Source organism: Scyliorhinus canicula, chromosome 24, assembly GCF_902713615.1.
Source record: "Scyliorhinus canicula chromosome 24, sScyCan1.1, whole genome shotgun sequence".
Taxonomy (NCBI): Eukaryota; Metazoa; Chordata; class Chondrichthyes; order Carcharhiniformes; family Scyliorhinidae; genus Scyliorhinus; species Scyliorhinus canicula.
In genome coordinates this window covers 4,879,446-4,891,572 of record NC_052169.1, presented here as the reverse complement: position 1 = coordinate 4,891,572, position 12,127 = coordinate 4,879,446, and the positions used below count along the sequence as shown (strand labels likewise).

Below are 12,127 nucleotides of genomic sequence, written 5' to 3'. Positions count from 1 at the left end.
AATTGGATATTCTAAATTTATAAAAAAAAAAAATGCTATCTTCTAAAATGAATGTAAGAGTGTTTTAGTTCTTTGTATAAGGGCAGCTTTATCTTTGGCCCCAGACTTCCACATGTGACTGATTTTATTACATTTATTTCCGCACCTATTTAGGGCATGCAACACTCATCATTGTGTTACAGCATTCCACGTAGCTCTTCCCCGCAGGTAGAAACGCCACGGGCTACAGAGCGGTATGGACGGAGTCAGTACTTCCCTCAGGCAAGTCACCGCAGTGGCCAAACTGAGAAGTATCAGACAACTCAGAAACCTGGACTTGCAACCACAGATAGTGTAAACTAGCCATCTTGGATAATAAGGATTAGTTAAGGATAATAGTTAAGGACTAGTTAAGCAAAAATGCTTTAATCCAGTGTCAATGAGACTCAAGAATTCAGCAGTTGTTGGAACCTGGAGTGTGTGGGAGGGGTTGAGGGGTGGGTTAGTTTGTCTGGTGACCTGCTTGTGTAACAACATGCTAAATTGCCCTTAGTGTCCAAAATTGCCCTTAGTGTTGGGTGGGGTTACTGGGTTATGGGGTGGGGGTGTGGGCTTGGGTGGGGTGCTCTTTCCAGGAGCCGGTGCAGATTCGATGGGCCGAATGGGCACCTTCTGCACTGTAAATTGTATGAATTTCTAACATTCTTCTGATACACTGCTTGTTTTAATTCAGCCATACGTGGAACGAAACAAGCGATGTGCAACCGGAGGGAATTCCAGCTGCCCACTTCCATGCTGAATATGACTTGTTTCGTTCTCAAACCTTTTCAATTGAAGCCAGTCACTCCCTCACTGCTGTTGCAACTTGATTTCTACTGCCTGGTCGATTCACTCACCATGTTGTGCATTTCCCCAGCTGTAAATGTGCCCATTCTGACAAACACACCAGTATTTAGGTGGTTGTTGTATTTGCTCTACACATGTTGTGGAAACATCTGTGTGCACATATACCATTTACTGAGTTTGAACAGAAAGAAATTGTGTTGCTTCTTTGGAATTATGTCACTTAAACTCTAAACCTCTGCTAATCTTTGCAGGAATGCCCCATGGGTAAAATACCAAATGTGGTATTGAAGAGTACTCAACAGATAGATCCTAGATTTGATCCTCTGGTACTCCACCCAGTTCTTTGACCAGGGTGGGGATCTACGATTTGCCTATCCCCCCCCCCGCCCCCAATCTTCAACAAGGGAAATCAAAGGTCTGCTGGATTTAAACCTCCTGACCATATCCCCTGGATTATAAAAGCAAATTACTGCGGATGCTGGAATCTGAAACAAAAACAGACAAAGTGGAGAATCTCAGCAGGTCTGACAGCGTCTGTGGAGAGTGGAGGGAGCTAACGTTTCGAGTCTGGACGACTCTTTTGTCAAAGCTCCCCTGGAATGTGTCTTGTGTGTTGACGAGGACTAGACTGAGTTGTGATGCCTGCCTCGCAGTCAGATAACTTGCTTCTTTCTCTCTGTTCAGCCTCCCATATGTCAAATAGTCACTAGGATCTGTCTCTTTTTCTCTCTCTATTTTAATCCGATCCTTCCCTCCTGCTTTCTGTTTCTACCCCTGATCTGACTCTCATCAACCCTCCTGCATCTGTTTTTGTCTCAGTCTTTAAATCCCTTTTGTTAAGTAAGAAGTCTCCCAACACCAGGTTAAAGTCCAACAGGTTTGTATCAAACACCATCTTTCAGAGTGCAACTCCTTCCTCAGCAGTGCTGAAAGCTAGTGATTCGAAACAAACCTGTTGGACTTTAACCTGGTGTTGGGAGACTTCTTCCTGTGCCCACCCCAGTCTGACGCCAGCATCTCCACATCTTGGTCCTTTTGTTAAGGCACGACACCGTCAGTCTTGCTCTTCACGGCGGTCCCAGGTGGCCCACTTCCCTTGTGCCCCATTATCAACGCATCACCAGCAATTTTATAGTGCAAAAACCCTTTGCAAGAAGGGTATAGGAGATGCTTTACGTAACGGGGCATGTCTGAGAAGAACCACTCCAGAGCCTCCAGTCTAATAATTCTGCCATGAAGTTATGGAACTGAATTGGTGACTCCAGCATGAATAGAATTTGCTTTGCATTTGTTTAAACTAGTACCTCGCAAAGCTATGCCCACTGATAGAGCTGAGAGTTGGAATTGCGCAGTGCAAACTTTAGCCCAAAAGCAAGTTAGCACCCGGTGTCATTTGAAGCCCATCGATGTTCTGTACCTCCAGATTTACTTTTCATACGAGCACCCGGTGTGCTGTACCTCCAGATTTACCTTTCCTTCGCTGCTAACCAGAAACTTGTACCTTTCTAGGTGGATGTCCTCGAGTCGCAGTTTTCCCAGCTCCTCCAGGAAATAAACTCGATCCGAGATTTCGAGAGCATTCGGCTGGCCCACGATCACTTCCTGAGTAACCTCCTGGCTCAGTCATTCATCCTGCTTAAACCGGTGAGTGTACTTTGCTCAGAAGGCGGGGAGGTTTGGCGGAACCTCTACGAAAATACTGGTTAAGACTCAACTGGGGTGTTGGGTTAAAGCCTGCACCACCGCACTAAAGTGCGCGAGTGTTGAGGCATAGGGAGGATGCAGAGGAAATTTATAATATAATAATCTTTAGTGTCACAACTAGGCTTACAATAACAGTGCACTGAAGTTACTGTGAAAATCCCCTCGTCGCCACATTCCGATGCCTGTTTGGGTGCATAGAATTTAGAATGTCCAATTCACCTATCAAGCACGTCTTTCGGGACTTGTGGGAGGAAACCGGAGCTCCCGGAGGAAACCCACACAGACACGGTGGGGAACGTGCAGACTTTGCACCGACAGAGACCCAGGCCGGGAATCGAACCTGGGACCCTGGTGCTGTGAAGCCATAGTGCTAACCACCGTGCTACCGTATTGCTAGGGAGAAAAGACTTCAGTTACGTTAGTAATTGGAGGACCTGGGGTTATACTCCTTCCGGTGGAGAAGGTTTCCAGTGGAGCAGAGGACTCCGATTTAGAACACCGTACACCTTCTTTGATCACAAGGCAACGCGAGGAAATGACAAGGGTTTTACGGGGAAACTTGTGAGACAGGGCTCTGGGGAAAGAGCAGGGAGCCAATCATTGGACAGCTCCACAAAAGGGCTGGTCACCATTCCGATGGGCCGAATGGCCACCTTCCGTGCCGCACAATCCTGCGATCTGCTACCAAAACTGGAAATCTGAAATGAAGGCATAAAATGCTGGGCAACAACTAATAATAATTGCTTATTGTAACGAGTAGGCTTCAATTAAGTTACTGCGAAAAGCCCCTAGTCGCCACATTCCGGCGCCTGTTTGGGGAGGCCGGTACGGGAATTGAACCCGCGCTGCTGGCGTTGTTCTGCATTACAAGCCAGCTGTTTAGCCCACTGTGCTAAACCAGTACCAGACTGCAGCGGGTCAGACAGCACTTGGAGAGAGGAGCAGGGTTCGCATTTTAGCTGTGATCTGGAAGAAGTTAGGAGTTTAAACAAGTTTATACGCAAGTCCAGACCGTGGGAATGGGGTGAGTGGGTAAAAAGAGGAGAGAGGGTCAGCGGGTAGGCCTGGCGGGGTGCTCCATGCGACTCATTTTGAGGTACGTGCACGTTATTTGTCTCTTTGTTAGATGGGCAGAGAGCATCTGACACCAGTGCTTATTCCCATTCTCTGCAGGTCTTCCACTGTCTGAATGAGATCCTCGAATTGTGCCATAATTTCTGTTCTCTGGTCAGTCAGAACCCTGGGCCACTGGATGACCGAGGTACCTCCCAGTTGGAGCTTCTCGTAACGGTAAGACCAGCCGTAAACCATCACTCCTGCTGTGTGTGTCTGGCTCCACAAGCCTCTGAGTCAGAAACCTGCTGGGATTCAAGCCCAACTCCAGCAGGTTAGCACATGGTCAAGGCTGACATTCTATTCCAACCACAATGGGGAATTGTACTCTTGCTGGTGCCGTCCTTCTGCCTGCTCAGGTGGTTGTCAAAGATCCCTGGTGATATTTGAAGACGGGCAGAATGTGTACTGACCAACATTCCTCTCTCAGTTCATAACAATAAAAAACAGGCAGATTTTTCGTCATGTTTGATGTTTGTGGGCTCGTGCTGTGCACAGTTATCAACAGCAGTGACCACCTTGAAAGTAGTCATTGGTTATGAAGCACTGAAGCAACCCTAATGTTTTAAAATAAAGTTCAGTATTTTTGCTATCCACGTTTTATCTCCCGCGCTTTCTCTCTCGTGCTCTCTCGCTAGCTCGCTCTCTCCTGCTCCCTCTGCTGCTCTCCGGCTCTCGCTCTCCCTCAGGATCTCCCACTCTGCCCCTCGCTCTCCCCTGCTCTGCCCCTCGCTCTCCCCTGCACTGCCCCTCGCATTCCCCTGCTCTGCCCCTCGCATTCCCCTGCTCTGCCCTCGCTCTCCCCTGCTCTGCCCCTCGCTCTCCCCTGCTCTGCCCCTCCTCTCCCCTGCTCTGCCCCTCGCTCTCCCCTGCTCTGCCCCTCGCTCTCCCCTGCTCTGCCCCTCGCTCTCCTGCTCTGCCCCTCGCTCTCCCCTGCTCTGCCCCTCGCTTCCCCTGCTCTGCCCCTCGCTCCCCCTGCTCTGCCCCTCGCTCTCCCCTGCTCTGCCCCTCGCTCCCCCTGCTCTGCCCCTCGCTCTCCCCTGCTCTGCCCCTCGCTCTCCCCTGCTCTGCCCCTCGCTCTCCCTCTGCCCCTGCTTCCCCTGCTCGCCCCCGCCTCCCCTGCTCTGCCCCTCGCTCTCCCTGCTCTGCCCCTCGCTCTCCCCTGCTCTGCCCCTCGCTCTCCCCTGCTCTGCCCCTCGCTCTCCCCTGCTCTGCCCTCGCTCTCCCCTGCTCTGCCCCTCGCTCTCCCCTGCTCTGCCCCTCGCTCTCCCCTGCTCTGCCCCTCGCTCTCCCTGCTCTGCCCCTCGCTCTCCCCTGCTCTGCCCCTCGCTCTCCCCGCTCTGCCCCTCGCTCTGCCCCTCGCTCTGCCCCTCGCTCTGCCCCTCGCTCTGCCCCTCGCTCTGCCCCTCGCTCTGCCCCTCGCTACCCCTGCCCCCGCCCCCCTCGCTCTGCCCCTCGTCTCCACCCCCCTGCCCCTCCCTCTCTGCCCCACGCTCTCTCCCCTCTCTGCCCCTCGCTCTCTCCCTCACTCTGCCCCTCGCTCTCTCCCCTCTCTGCCCCTCGCTCTCTCCCCCTCTCTGCCCCTCGCTCTCTCCCCCGCTCTGCCCCTCGCTCTCCCCCCCCGCTCTCCCCCCCCCTCTCCCCCCCGCTCTGCCCCTCACTCTCCCCCCTCGCTCTGCCCCTCGTTCTCCCCCACTCTGCCCCTCGCTCTCTCCCCCACTCTGCCCCTCGCTCTCCCCCGCTCTTCCCCTCACTCTCTCTCTCGCTTTGCCCCTCGCTCTCTCCCTCGCTCTCCCCCGCTCTGCCCCTCGCTCTACCTCGTTCTCCATCGCTCTGCCACCTCGCTCTGCCCCCCTCGCTCTGCCCCCCTCGCTCTGCCCCCCTCGCTCTGCCCCCCTCGCTCTGCCCCCCTCGCTCTGCCCCCCTCGCTCTGCCCCCTCGCTCTGCCCCCCTCGCTCTGCCCCCCTCGCTCTGCCCCCCTCGCTCTGCCCCTCGCTCTGCCCCTCGCTCTGCCCCTCGCTCTGCCCCTCGCTCTGCCCCTCGCTCTGCCCCTCGCTCTGCCCCTCGCTCTGCCCCTCGCTCTGCCCCTCCCTCTGCCCCTCCCTCTGCCCCTCCCTCTGCCCCTCCCTCTGCCCCTCCCTCTGCCCCTCACTCTGCCCCTCACTCTGCCTCCTCGCTTTCCCCTGCTCTGCCCCTCGCTTTCCCCTGCTCTGCCCCTCGCTCTCCCCTGCTCTGCCCCTCGCTCTCCCCTGCTCTGCCCCTCGCTCTCCCCTGCTCTGCCCCTCGCTCTCCCCTGCTCTGCCCCTCGCTCTCCCCTGCTCTGCCCCTCGCTCTCCCCTGCTCTGCCCCTCGCTCTCCCCTGCTCTGCCCCTCGCTCTCTTCCTCGCTCTCTTCCTCGCTCTCTTCCTCGCTCTCTTCCTCGCTCTGCCCCTCGCTCTGCCCCTCGCTCTGCCCCTCGCTCTGCCCCTCGCTCGGCCCCTCGCTCTGCCCCTCGCTCTGCCCCTCGCTCTGCCCCTCGCTCTGCCCCTCGCTCTGCCCCTCGCTCTGCCCCTCGCTCTGCCCCTCGCTCTGCCCCCTCGCTCTGCCCCTCGCTCTGCCCCTCGCTCTCCCCTCGCTCTGCCCCTCGCTCTGCCCCTCGCTCTGCCCCTCGCTCTGCCCCTCGCTCTGCCCCTCGCTCTGCCCCTCGCTCTGCCCCTCGCTCTGCCCCTCGCTCTGCCCCTCGCTCTGCCCCTCGCTCTGCCTCGCTCTGCCCCTCGCTCTGCCCCTCGCTCTGCCCCTCGCTCTGCCCCTCGCTCTGCCCCTCGCTCTGCCCCTCGCTCTGCCCCTCGCTCTGCCCCTCGCTCTGCCCCTCGCTCTGCCCCTCGCTCTGCCCCTCGCTCTGCCCCTCGCTCTGCCCCTCGCTCTGCCCCTCGCTCTGCCCCTCGCTCTGCCCCTCGCTCTGCCCCTCGCTACACCCTCGCTCTGCCCCTCGCTCTGCCCCTCGCTCTGCCCCTCGCTCTGCCCCTCGCTCTGCCCCTCGCTCTGCCCCTCGCTCTGCCCCTCCTGCCCCTCGCTCTGCCCCTCGCTCTGCCCCCGCTCTGCCCCCCGCTCTGCCCCCGCTCTGCCCCCGTCTGCTCTCGCCTCTCCCTCGCTCTCCCTCGCTCTGCCCCTCGCTCTGCCCCTCGCTCTGCCCCTCGCTCTGCCCTCGCTCTGCCCCTCGCTCTGCCCCTCGCTCTGCCCCTCGCTCTGCCCCTCGCTCTGCCCCTCGCTCTCTCCCTCGCTCTCTCCCTCGCTCTCCCTCGCTCTGCCCCTCGCTCTGCCCCTCGCTCTGCCCCTCGCTCTGCCCCTCGCTCTCTCCCTCGCTCTCTCCCTCGCTCTGCCCCTCGCTCTGCCCCTCGCTCTGCCCCTCGCTCTGCCCCTCGCTCTGCCCCTCGCTCTGCCTCCTCGCTCTGCCCCTCGCTCTGCCCCTCGCTCTGCCCCTCGCTCTCCCCTGCTCTGCCCCTCGCTCTCCCCAGCTCTCTCCCTCGCTCTGCCCCTCGCTCTCCCCTCGTTCTCCCCCTCCCCATTCTCTCAACAGCAGCTGATTATCTTTCTGATTTGCGATGAATCTTAGGGTTTCAGTCGCCAGTCGTCCTTGCTGTTCAAGATCCTGTCCAGTGTTCGCAATCACCAGATTAACTCTGACCTGGCCCAATTATTGCTGCGACTGGACTACAACAAATACTACACGCAGGCTGGGGGTACGCTGGGCAGGTATGAGTGCAGCAGAGTGTGTAATAGACGGCATCGTCCCTTACTGAGCGACCATCAATATCACCGAGTGATAGGGTCTGGGGTAATATGTGCGAGGGTGAATACCTGGTCTGGGTAATACTGTACTGGGGTAAATACTCAGTCTGGGGTAATACTGTACTGGGGTAAATACTCAGCGTGGGATAATACTGTACTGGGGTAAATACTCAGTCTGGGGTAATGCTGTACTGGGGTAAATACTCAGTCTGGGGTAATACTGTACTGGGGTAAATACTCAGCCTGGGGTAATACTGTGCTGGGGTAAATACTCAGTCTGGGGTAATACTGTACTAGGGTAAATACTCAGCCTGGGGTAATACTGTACTGGGGTAAATACTCAGCCTGGGGTAATACTGTACTGGGGTAAATACTCAGTCTGGGGTAATACTGTACTGGGGTAAATACTCAGTCTGGGGTAATACTGTGCTGGGGTAAATACTCAGCGTGGGGTAATACTGTGCTGGGGTAAATACTCAGTCTGGGTAATACTGTACTGGGGTAAATACTCAGTCTGGGGTAATACTGTACTGGGGTAAATACTCAGCGTGGGGTAATACTGTACTAGGGTAAATACTCAGTCTGGGGTAATACTGTACTGGGGTAAATACTCAGCCTGGGGTAATACTCTACTGGGGTAAATACTCAGTCTGGGGTAATACTGTACTGGGGTAAATACTCAGCGTGGGATAATACTGTACTGGGGTAAATACTCAGTCTGGGGTAATGCTGTACTGGGGTAAATACTCAGTCTGGGGTAATACTGTACTGGGGTAAATACTCAGCCTGGGGTAATACTGTACTGGGGTAAATACTCAGCCTGGGGTAAATACTCAGCCTGGGGTAATACTGTACTAGGGTAAATACTCAGCCTGGGGTAATACTGTACTGGGGTAAATACTCAGCCTGGGGTAATACTGTACTGGGGTAAATACTCAGTCTGGGGTAATACTGTACTGGGGTAAATACTCAGTCTGGGGTAATACTGTGCTGGGGTAAATACTCAGCGTGGGGTAATACTGTGCTTGGGTAAATACTCAGTCTGGGGTAATACTGTACTGGGTAAATACTCAGCCTGGGGTAATACTGTACTGGGGTAAATACTCAGCGTGGGGTAATACTGTACTAGGGTAAATACTCAGTCTGGGGTAATACTGTACTGGGGTAAATACTCAGCCTGGGGTAATACTGTACTGGGGTAAATACTCAGCCTGGGGTAATACTGTACTGGGGTAAATACTCAGCCTGGGGTAATACTGTACTGGGGTAAATACTCAGCGTGGGATAATACTGTACTGGGGTAAATACTCAGCGTGGGGTAATACTGTACTAGGGTAATACTCAGCCTGGGGTAATACTGTACTGGGGTAAATACTCAGTCTGGGGTAATACTGTGCTGGGGTAAATACTCAGTCTGGGGTAATACTGTACTGGGGTAAATACTCAGCCTGGGGTAATACTGTACTGGGGTAAATACTCAGTCTGGGGTAATACTGTACTGGGGTAAATACTCAGTCTGGGGTAATACTGTACTGGGGTAAATACTCAGCCTGGGGTAAATACTCAGTCTGGGGTAATACTGTACTGGGGTAAATACTCAGTCTGGGATAATACTGTACTGGGGTAAATACTCAGCCTGGAGTAATACTGTACTGGGGTAAATACTCAGTCTGGGGTAATACTGTACTGGGGTAAATACTCAGCCTGGGGTAATACTGTACTGGGGTAAATACTCAGCCTGGGGTAATACTGTACTGGGGTAAATACTCAGCGTGGGATAATACTGTACTGGGGTAAATACTCAGTCTGGGGTAATACTGTACTGGGGTAAATACTCAGCGTGGGATAATACTGTACTGGGGTAAATACTCAGCCTGGGGTAATACTGTACTGGGGTAAATACTCAGTCTGGGGTAATACTGTACTGGGGTAAATACTCAGCCTGGGGTAATACTGTACTGGGGTAAATACTCAGCGTGGGATAATACTGTACTGGGGTAAATACTCAGTCTGGGGTAATACTGTACTGGGGTAAATACTCAGCCTGGGGTAATACTGTACTGGGGTAAATACTCAGTCTGGGGTAATACTGTACTGGGGTAAATACTCAGTCTGGGGTAATACTGTACTGGGGTAAATACTCAGTCTGGGGTAATACTGTACTAGGGTAAATACTCAGCGTGGGATAATACTGTACTAGGGTAAATACTCAGCGTGGGATAATACTGTACTGGGGTAAATACTCAGTCTGGGGTAATACTGTACTGGGGTAAATACTCAGCGTGGGATAATACTGTACTGGGGTAAATACTCAGTCTGGGGTAATACTGTACTGGGGTAAATACTCAGTCTGGGGTAATGCTGTACTGGGGTAAATACTCAGTCTGGGGTAATACTGTACTGGGGTAAATACTCAGTCTGGTGTAATACTGTACTAGGGTAAATACTCAGCGTGGGATAATACTGTACTGGGGTAAATACTCAGCCTGGGGTAATACTGTACTGGGGTAAATACTCAGTCTGGGGTAATACTGTACTAGGGTAAATACTCAGCCTGGGGTAATACTGTACTGGGGTAAATACTCAGCCTGGGGTAAATACTCAGCCTGGGGTAATACTGTACTGGGGTAAATACTCAGCCTGGGGTAATACTGTACTGGGGTAAATAATCAGTCTGGGGTAATACTGTGCTGGGGTAAATACTCAGTCTGGGGTAATACTGTGCTGGGGTAAATACTCAGTCTGGGGTAATACTGTACTGGGGTAAATACTCAGTCTGGGGTAATACTGTGCTGGGGTAAATACTCAGTCTGGGGTAATACTGTGCTGGGGTAAATACTCAGTCTGGGGTAATACTGTGCTGGGGTAAATACTCAGTCTGGGGTAATACTGTGCTGGGGTAAATACTCAGTCTGGGGTAATACTGTACTGGGGTAAATACTCAGCCTGGGATAATACTGTGCTGGGGTAAATACTCAGTCTGGGGTAATACTGTACTGGGGTAAATACTCAGTCTGGGGTAATACTGTACTAGGGTAAATACTCAGTCTGGGGTAAATACTCAGTCTGGGGTAATACTGTACTAGGGTAAATACTCAGCCTGGGGTAAATACTCAGTCTGGGGTAATACTGTACTAGGGTAAATACTCAGTCTGGGGTAATGCTGTACTGGGGTAAATACTCAGCCTGGGGTAATATTGTGCTGGGGTAAATACTGAGCCTGGGGTAATACTGTACTGGGGTAAATACTCAGTCTGGGGTAATGCTGTACTGGGGTAAATACTCAGCCTGGGGTAATATTGTGCTGGGGTAAATACTCAGCCTGGGGTAATACTGTACTGGGGGGGTGGGGGGATGCCCGCTGTTACCGAATGATCGGCATTGGGTAGCGATAGCGATCCGCTATCCGATGGAATTGGAGGCAGAATTGTCTGGGACGGGGGATTAGGAACATAAAAAATGAAGTGTGTTTGACCCGTGTAACTCTACAAACCATTCGTCCCTCTAACAAAGCATTTTAATTCTCTTTTCAGTTTTGCCATTTGACCTTCAGGCACAGGGTGGTTCCCTGGACCACGTGGATCTTGACCTCCCCCGGCATCTGTCCCACCTGAGCTGCTGTCGGGTGCTGCTGCTGACTTGAAGACTGGCTCCAACCCATCGCCTCCTGCACAACAGCCTCGGGTAAACCAATCGGCTCCAAACCTCCGCTACTGGAGACAGTGGGGTTACACGTCGACCTGTGAACAATTGAAACATTCAGGGCAGGGTTTGTGATGGATGCTGTTTGACTGGGCCCGGGCCATGTTAATGAGGCAAAGCTAAGGGAGCATTGTTCGGATACGCTTGCTGCATGAAATGGGGAGAGAGTTCTGCTCCTGACATCACCCGCCTTGACCAGAAAGCAAAATGACAGAACCTCCCAATGAAGCTGTGAATGTTGCACGCTCTGTACAGATTAGCAATTGAATGGATATTGCTTTTTTTTTTTAAACTATCATTTCATCAGCTGTTTCCTGAGAACTATGAAGAGAGCAAATCAATGTTCAATCCCAAAGCCCATTGACATTCGCTACTCTCACAGAAATAGTGTGACCTTTGTTTCTGTGAGCCTCGATTTGCAAGTAGTACCAAATAAAATAGAATCCATGTCAATGTGTGTATCTCTGGCAGAGTCCAGCTCTGGGACCTCGCTGCAGTTTGTAGTAAAGTAGCAGCCTGCACAAGTCCACTTGGCTTTTGAATTTACGGGACGCGCAGACCTTATTTCAGTTGCTGTGGGAGAGGGAAGAGGCCCCAAAGGTGGAGCTAGAATCATAGAATCCCTACAGCGCAGAAGGAGTCAATTCAGCCCATCGAGTCTGCACCGATCATCTGAAAGAATACCCTACCCAGGCCCACCTAACCTGCACACCCCTGGACACTAACGGTCAATTTAGCGCGACCAATCCACCTAAGCTGCACATCGTTGGACTGTGGGAGGAAACCGGAGCATCCGGATGAAACCCAGGCAGACAAGGGGCGAAAGTGCAAACTCCACACAATCACCCGAGGCCGGAATCGAACCGGAGTCCCTGGAGCTGTGAGGCAGCAGTGCTAACCGCCATGCCCCTGCCGATCCCTCTCCCCACCTTTCTCCTGCTGTTTCACTAGCGAGACTGCCGCTAGCTGAGATCCTACCCTGTCCCACCTGATACTCCTGAGAATGCATTTTCCA

The 12,127-nt window shown here is 53.3% G+C and overlaps 1 protein-coding gene across 2 annotated transcripts in view; it reads left to right on the top strand.

Annotated features, from left to right (window-relative positions):
* The window catches only part of tubgcp4 (tubulin, gamma complex associated protein 4), a 45,210-nt gene extending 33,645 nt beyond the window's left edge, over positions 1–11,565 (top strand). The window contains exons 15-19 of one of the 2 annotated variants that reach the window (XM_038784323.1): positions 154–261; positions 2,335–2,469; positions 3,703–3,819; positions 7,235–7,374; positions 10,944–11,565. In XM_038784323.1, the coding sequence (XP_038640251.1) occupies positions 154–261; positions 2,335–2,469; positions 3,703–3,819; positions 7,235–7,374; positions 10,944–10,956 (513 nt within the window). In that variant the 3' untranslated portion in view covers positions 10,957–11,565. The remainder of the gene's footprint in view (positions 1–153; positions 262–2,334; positions 2,470–3,702; positions 3,820–7,234; positions 7,375–10,943) is intronic. The other variant, XM_038784324.1, reaches the window with a different exon arrangement.
* The last annotated feature ends 562 nt before the right edge of the window (positions 11,566–12,127 follow it).